The 8,657-nt window shown below is 44.1% G+C and overlaps 1 protein-coding gene across 2 annotated transcripts in view; it reads left to right on the top strand.

Annotated features, from left to right (window-relative positions):
- Positions 1-715: 715 nt before the first annotated feature.
- The window catches only part of GRK5 (G protein-coupled receptor kinase 5), a 250,610-nt gene continuing 242,668 nt past the window's right edge, over positions 716-8,657 (top strand). The window contains exon 1 of one of the 2 annotated variants that reach the window (XM_019485912.2): positions 716-1,002. In XM_019485912.2, the coding sequence (XP_019341457.1) occupies positions 951-1,002 (52 nt within the window). In that variant the 5' untranslated portion in view covers positions 716-950. The remainder of the gene's footprint in view (positions 1,003-8,657) is intronic. The other variant, XM_019485911.2, reaches the window with a different exon arrangement.

Genomic DNA, 8,657 nt, shown 5'->3' with positions numbered 1-8,657 from the left:
CGTGCACCCCCTGAGCGTGGTGGTGCACCCCCTGCAAAAAGACGCCATCGATACTGCCAGCTGTGCTTGTGTGTGGTTGCCACTTGCCATCGACACTGCCGGCAGCATTTGCGGGTGGTCCGCGATTGCCACTGGCCACCGGTGATGCTGCCGGCGGTGTCTGTGGGTGGTCGCCAACTGCTGGCTGGTGCTTACCACCCCCCCTACCACTGCCAGCACCACGGCCACCTGCGGGAGCTCCCCGCTTGCCACCGCCATGCTCCCACCGTCGACATTCACGCCTCTCGCATGGCCCTCGGGCACACCCCAGCTCTGGCACAACACGCCATTGGGGCAGCACCGCAGAAGACAGCCGGTTGAACGCAGCATTCCCCAAATGAGCAGGTGGCGCCGCTGAATTTTGTATGAGCTACCGTGGGCGCGAGGACGGGGAATGCTTTCTAGACAAAAAAAATGTCCATGAATACCAGCCTGCCTTGGGCTGGAAACGGTTGGGAAACACTGGTTTTTACAAATCAGTGGAGAGGTGCCCAGCGCCCATCCCCTGGGCTCAAGCAGAGGGGCGCTGCGGGTGCTCACCCTGACCCATGCCCGAACTCCCCTGGGCTTCAGCACTGCCTGCACACCGCCCCCCCCCGCAGGGCGGACTACAAGTCCCAGCGTGCCCCGCGGCCGCGCCAGCTGTGCAGGCGGGCGCCTGCGCAGTGCGGCCCCTCGCCCCACACCCCGAGGCCGGGGGAGGGAAGGAGGGAGGGAGCCGCTGCCGCCGCCGCCGCCGCCTGTGCGAGCCGAGCCGAGCCGAGCAGAGCCGAGCCGAGCCGGCCGGGCAGCCCGAGCCCCCCGCCAAGGCTGGACCATGCGCTAGGGCGGGAGGCTGCGCATCGCCCCGCTGCGGAGCCGCCGCCAGCCCGAGCCCAGCCCGCTGCGGCGCCGCTGCCGCCCGCCCGTCCATGGAGCTGGAAAACATCGTGGCCAACACCGTCCTGCTGAAAGCCAGGGAAGGTAGGAGCCGCCGGGCGGGGGATGCTCGCGGGGTCCCTCCCTCCCGCGCTTGTCTCCGCAGAGCGGCACCTGCGCAACATCTGGCGGGGTGGGGCGGGGGGGGCGCAACATCTGGCGGGCGCAGGGGAAAGGACCCTGCCGTGTCCTCCCGGGGGGCTTCTGCAGCCTCTCTCCGCTGTGGCTTTGGGAGGGGATTTAGGAGCCCCATCCCGGTCCATCAGCGCCCACCTCCTGCTGAGATCCGGAATGACCTTTTTTCTTCTTCTTCTCATGATTATTTCCTCGCTCACATCTTCTCCACGGGTCCCTTTTGCTCTCAGATTGAGGCACCTAGGTGAGGAAGCAGCGTTGCCCCCCTCCTCGGAAACCATTTCGGCAGAGATTTGTCACCGGCGGGAGCTGGCAGGTTTGGCGAGGAGCGAGAGAGGAAATGGACAGGTCTATATGGGGGTTGAGTGGGAGAAAATAGGTGGGTCCGAGATTGTTTCGGGCTTCTAGAAACGATCTATCGGAACAAACGCTGGCGGCACGGTGAAAATGGCAGGGTTATCTCGCCGCCGCCTTTGCAGCAGCTGGAGTTGTTGGAGACGGGGACTGGTTTTATATGCAGCTCAGGTCATCTGCAGCTGGGAAATTCCTTTCCTACTGTCTTACGCTATTCTGAAAATGATGGGCAGAGAGGGATCCAAACCCCCGCCAGTCCTAGTCATCTCCATGAGAGAATTAAACTGCAGCCCCCGGATCAAACCTTTTGCATGAGCGCTGAGAGAGAAAAAATGTCAGCACTGCATAGTGACATTGATGTAACTCATGGGGCGCTGAATTTGTGTGGCTTAGTGCAGGAGTGAAGTTTTGAGGAATAGAGTCGAAATATAGCAAGTTCAAAGGACTGTAACTTTTAGTTGGACAGTTGGATTATAACTTTCTGAATCCCAGTGGAATAATATTACGTTCTCTTATCTTTTTATACTATGGTGTGGTTTACAGTTGTTGTGGTCATCAATACAGTCCTATGTCAGATTGACAGTGACTTTACTAATACTTCAAAAGGACCTGCATTAATGGTTGCTTTTTAATAAATTAACTTATTGTGTGATTTCCTCCCCCCCCACAACACGCCAAGTTTCAGCAAAGAATTTGCGATATGCTGCTTTACTGAACAGCCTTTTCTACCCTCATCAACAAAGTAACCATAATATTAAGAGAGAGTTTATTAAACAAATCTATCATCTGGAAAACATGTAGCCCCCATACATATTTTGCCTCCTCCATTACAAATGTTCAACACTTACAAATTTTGTTGAACATGCTTTCATTAATTTGAAAGTAAATCCTTCGTAAAGACTTTTCTTTTTAAACTAAACACAAAATAGAAGTTCAATACATAACTGGCTCCACCACACTGCAAAAAAATGTGCTGTGCGTTTCAGCGTGAAGATTTCAAGAGGTTATTACAAGCACCAGGAAGGAAAGTATTTCACAATTTAGGAGTTCTCTGAAGCAATTGTAAATGAATGAGATGCTTCAGTTTTAATATTGCTATATATCTATTTTAGTAATGCTAAAGTAACTTGAGAGATTTTTGCATCTGAACCTGAATTTGCAAACTCTGGCATTGATCCTATGTACTTTTATGAATGAGCTTAATATTACCACTGCGGTGGCACAGTTAAGAACACGCCTACATCTTTTGGGGGTTAGGGCCTTTACTCATTCCTGTCATGTCGTGAGTGAAGGCTGTATTCACTAAAACAATAGGGGGATTTTGAATATTTGAAAATACAGGAACTCTGGCAGATCAGGAACAGGTCAAGGAGCTGGAAATTAATTTAGTAATTAAATGATACGGTTTGGTCAATACCTGTGTTTTGAGAAGCAATGTAGCATAAGCATGGGGTCCATCCATCTCTCTCTGAAGCTAATGGAGTTTTGTCTGCCATTTTATTATTCTAAGCAGAGATTTCAAGCTAGTTTTAAATCAAGGTTTCCACAAGGCTGCAATGTGAAGTCCAGTAATAAGGATTTTTGTAAGGGCTTTGAAAGTCAAGCTAAGTGAACTCTGAAAATATTTTCCAGGTAAAATTGCCCATTTTAAATAACCAGTTTAAATTGATTTAAAATTTGTAACAAATTTGTTTTGGCCTTGCGCATGGTCTCTTTTTCCTTTATGCAAGCTCATTTGTGATTGAATGGTTCTAGAGTACCTGCCAAGGGGAAGTGACTTTTCAACTGAAAGACTCCTAGACAGCAGATATTCAAGACAGTAGATATTCACTTTTACTTAGACAGTCACTCGGACCAAGAACTTGATGGTTATAATAAGCATCACACTCGTTTGTACAGGGAATGGAGCCAATGCCATGTGTTTTTGTGTGTCCTGTCGTTAATCAACTAACACAGCTCAAATGTCAAGCCAGTGATGAAACACAACTTGCACACAGATGCTGACTAATTCAGGCAAAGTATAAATCCCAGAAAATTTTGATGCGTTTGCATTGATTTCAAGGGCAAAATCAATTGTATGCATTATTTCTTGTAAAATATGCTGCAACAAGAAGTCTGCCCTGCTTGAACATTTTTTAAGCAGTTTGACCATCAATTTCTGTCTCTCTCAGAAATATAATCTAAACATTTTCCTCAATTACCTTATTGTTTCTTAAATGGAAAATCATATTGGACAAAACCAAGCTCTAGTAGGTTTTAATAAAAAATACAAGGGGCTTAATTAAAAAGAAAGTAATGATATGGAAAACAAGATAGCTGTTTGGGGCTGTTTATTGCATCTGAAAAAGAAGCAGAACAGTAGCAAAGAAGCAATTTTGGAGATAAAGGAGAAATCTAAATAAAACATGTAGTCTTATCAAATCATGGAAAGCCAGCATACGTAAAACATACTTACCCAGACTTTTAAGGTAATTGCATGACAGAGAGGCCTTCATGTTTCAAAAACTCCAGATACAGGGTAAAAGAAGTGGCCATCAAGCAGCAGGGAAGTAGACTAGAAATGAGTACCTCTGAGGGACATCTGTCACCCGTTTAATCCTTTTCTTTCCTTCCCATTGGCAAATACTTGTCAAACTCCCTCCTGCCCCCTCCCAAAAAACAAAACAGAAGAGATAATTGAAAAAATATCCCTACAAATTTGTCCATTATAGAAACTGGAACAGATGTTACTTTCAATACTAATATGATGCATCCATTTCAGTGACCTCGGAAAGAGTGGCTAATAAACGTTTAAACACGCATTCAACCATGATGCACACAAAGGCGACTTTTAGTCTGGGAAACTATTATGATGACAGAAGCCCCGGGGTAGAAAAATCATGGTTCACATTGCATGGAGATAAGCATATTTTGCTCATGAAGGGCTTGACTCTCTTCTGGCAAAATTCCTATGGGAAGTAGATTGGTCCCAGGACAAGAGGGGGTGTGAGTGCGTGTGGGGCATGGGGGTAAGGGAATATGTTGTGGATAGTCGCTTCTTCCTGTAGTGCTAGTATCTCAGGGATACTTCATATATTCCTTTCTTATGAAAGTGAAAATGTAAGACCGTGTAAGGAAACCCATAGCAAGATTTGTTAAATGCAAATCATAGGGTTAAAATGGAAGGGATCACTGAGCCTAGATATATGTTAAAGGGTCAGAAACCTATGTTTATTAATTTAGGTTCAAAATGACAGGTAGTTCAAAGATGAAACCCCCCTTACAAAACATGATATGCATTTTTTTTTAAATCATATTTTTTTTGAGTGAAAGCATCCTCATCTACTGGCTGAACATGAACAATGCTTCATGTTTGTGAATGCACTAGAATGTGAAATTGGCCAGTACTGATCCATTTCACATCACTGGTTTTCTTTGCATCTCTCTTTCTTTAGACAATTGGATTAAAGGGTAATAAATGCATTAGATTGTTTTTAGCTATTTCTGTTGTTTAACTCAATATTTATCAGGTAAGAAATGTTATTTAAATATATTTTATTTGGATAAAGCCTTTTTAAATAGCCGTGTGATGGAGAATAGCGAATAAACCTTTGCATTTTTGTTCTCTGTTCCAGTGCCTTAAAATAAACATTGGTATTGCCATGTACTTGAAAACATGGAGCCAGGGCCCTTCCCAAAAATCATAGAATAACTGGGGCTAGAAGGGATCTCAAGAGGTCATCTAGTCCAACCCCGTGCTCAAGACAGATTCATCCCTATCTAAAGCATCCTATACATGTGTTTGTCTAACCTGTTTGAACTGCACTAATAATCCTTTCTCTCAGTTAACAGGCACAATGCCCAAACACAGCCAAGAACACCCTAACTTGCTCCACAGGTAAAGCAGGGAGATGAAATGCTACTAAAAATCAGGAGCCATTTAAAAATAAAATACAATTTGAATTCTTTTTTTATTTGCCTTCTGTCTTTTTGAGGCATCCATTCACATTTCCAGGCTGTGCTTCTGCACCACAAGAGCTAGGCAAGAAAATGGAGATTCTTGCATAAGTGCAGCACTTCAGGAACTGGGGCTTTGAGAAAAACCCCAAAGATCTTGAGACTTTCAATGAAATCACATGTTGGCAACACACAGCAATAAACAAGCAGTCCTGCAGCCAAACTTTCTCTGCAGTATGGTATGCCTGAACAGTTTTTTTTTTTTTTTAATTGGAAAAGGTAGATACTGAATATAAGGGCGATTGAACTAATAAATAAAAAAGAGGCAACAGAACCTCTTAAAGTAGGTTATATGAAGTTCCTTCTGGAAGTCAGGAGGATATCCTGAAAAGAAGCGAACTCCAGTAAAGTCTCTAGATTTCTCCAGAAACTGGTTTCTTTGCTGTCAGAGCCAAAGTTGTATCTATATTGCTCAGTAAAATCCGAATTCCTAACTTCAGCCCTACATAACTAAACCTGTCTGAGGAATAGTTTGGTTTCTTGTATGGGATGTATATCCTCAAACACATCCCATGGTCCTAGCAGAGATAAGTGCCAAGTAGATAGTCCCTAAGTGGCAAGACGGAAAGATATGAGAGGTGGAGAAGAACTGAGCTAAAGGGGAAAGGGTAGCAGGAGTGATGGGGGAAGGTGCCCATCTTCTGTCTGCCCTGCCTTTTCTCAATTTGGAAAGGACAGTATTGAGACAAATGGTGAAAGAGATGACCCTCCTCTGTTTCTGTTTGCTCTGAGAATGGAGAGTTTCAGAAATGTCTTGTGCCCGAGGATAACTCTCTAATATATGGGTCCAGCCACTAGAGAGAGAGTCTCTTGTTTTTAGTTCTCTGATCTGGCAACTGACTGAGGCTATAACTGACCTGAGGCCAGCAACTTTTTTGTGCTAGGGGCCGTACATATGCTTAGAGAGAGAGCCCCTACATTAACGACAGCAAAAGGGTGGAGGACAGGAAGTTTTGTTACCTTCCTTTTTCAGATGGGGAACAAAGATAATTAAGAGAAATTAAGTGACTTGCCCAGGATTACCCAGGACATCTGTGGCAGAGCTAGGAATCGAACTCCTATGGCCCAGTCCAGTTCCTGCGACAAGACCATCCTGAAGGCAGGTGATGCAGATATAGCAATGACCTATGCTGGAAAACTGAATCTAGACCATCAGAAAGGACGGGATCTGGAGTCCTTTAGTTTTAATTTGATCTATATTTAAGAGAGAGGCTATGGGGGTTAGACCCTAACACTTCCCCTCCTTTCCTTCCAAAGCTGAAGGATGTTTTCTTCAGAAAGGCTTGATCTTCTGATTTGCAGCACATCCTCTGACAGTTTTGAAAACTAGGTTTACATCTCGCACAGCACTCTTGGTCATATAGGATGATGATTATAGCAAGCTTCGTGCAGGGGGCTCACACTCTGATTCCTGTGCTCAGGAAGCGATGAGTCCTTCGATTCCCTTTGTCATGTTTCAGCTGTTTCACAGCTGGAAGGCCCTTTTCTTCTCTGTTGTAAGGTTCTGCTTTTGTGTACAGGGATTCTCTTGAATAATATGACCTTGAAGTATATTCTTTATAAACTTGTGTTTAAAGAAAACATTTTTTTGGAGATAACTAAATTGCTCCCCACGGTTATTAGCTTTTAGAAAGGCTGGTCTGGAAGAGAAACTATTAATTTTCTTAAACACTGGGTTCCTAAAGAATGGTTACGCACAAACCCATCAAAACAAAAACACTCTGACCACTAAAAACAAACGCAAATATGATTTTTTGTCCCTCTTTAACTTAGGACAGGGACACTAAAGGAAACCTATACTTATGCCACCCAAGGAGATCCTTTGATCACTCCAACTGGAAAGGAAGACCTCTATTTTTCAGCTCTCAGGTTGTTTGTGACCAGTGTGCCCTGTTGCCTTAGAGAAAGCAAAAAAAAGCAAAACCTGTCAGTCCTGAAACCTCATCCCATGTGAGATTTGCACCTTTCCTTATCAGCAAGATGGTCTAAAGGTCCCTGAATCTTAAGCATGGTCTTTATCCAAGAGCATAGCTGTAGAGCAAGGATGGCAGGGGAAAATAGGTAACAGAACAGTACAAAATGTATTTAGTAGAAGGGAAATTTGCTGGAGTGACAGACTGTAGCTGGCGGCAGTAGCTCACATAACTCTGCTTCTAATGGAACATTAACATACATGGGATTATTGTAATTTGACTTCAGTGGGTTTCTAAACCATTTCAGCTGACTGTAGCATCTGATGTTCTCTCCTGCAACCTATGACTCACAATATTAAAAAAAAACAGTAAGTGAAAACCGGGTTGTTTCTATAACATATAGAAATATATATATTATAGAAACAACTCGGTTTTCACTTTACATATTTTTTTGAATACTGTGAGTCATGGGTTGCAGGAGAGAACATCAGATGCTACATTCAGCGTAGATATATAGAGAGAGGGAGGAAGCCACCATGTTACGAGCCTCAACAGGTCTTTATCTTAATTGAAAGAGAAGATATTATTAGAGACAGTCATGAAATAGGTAGAAAAATTCCCAGGACGGATCAGCAATCAGTTTAGAAACAGGTGCTCCAAATATAATAAATAAGAATAAATGAGCTAGGCCACTTCTATGCAGAGGGTTAAGATTATTTCCTGTAAAGCATATAACTATTTTTTATTCCAAAAAAAAATAAAAAAGGCTGTCGGAGTTTAGAATATTTTTGCGATCATCCAGTTTAGGTGAATCATGGAAACATTTAAAATACAAGCATTTAGGGTTCACAGGAAGAATGAGCAAATGTGTGCCAAGCAGCATGCTGGGAACATTGTGATGGCAGAACCCCTGCAGAATGAGATCTGTGCATTGTAGATGGGAGGCTTGAGACTTCATTTTCTGTCCCCTTCCTCTGCATGGGGCAGCGATTGCGAGAAGAGGGACGTAACATTTGCTCTGAGCCAAACTATTTGGCATTATTTGTATTCTGGGGCTGCTTAGAGGCCAGCCTGAACCTAGAGGCTTCCCTTTCTTACCCTCTTGTACTTACGGCCTGGCCTCCCTGTTGCTGACTGGCTTATCCCATTGTGGTGGAAAGTTTGCACTTGATATGATGGAGCACTCGGGTGATTCAGGATCTTTTCTGTCCAATGTGTTAGGATCTGGATTGCTTTGTTGAAGGGGTTGTGTTCTTGATCTGTTTGACACATATCGCTGCCGAGTTGTCCTTTGTCATTGGG

This window comes from Alligator mississippiensis, chromosome 6 (genome assembly GCF_030867095.1).
Source record: "Alligator mississippiensis isolate rAllMis1 chromosome 6, rAllMis1, whole genome shotgun sequence".
Taxonomy (NCBI): domain Eukaryota; kingdom Metazoa; phylum Chordata; order Crocodylia; family Alligatoridae; genus Alligator; species Alligator mississippiensis.
The sequence above is the reverse complement of the archived record's forward strand: the minus strand, read 5'-3'. Positions and strand labels throughout refer to the sequence as shown.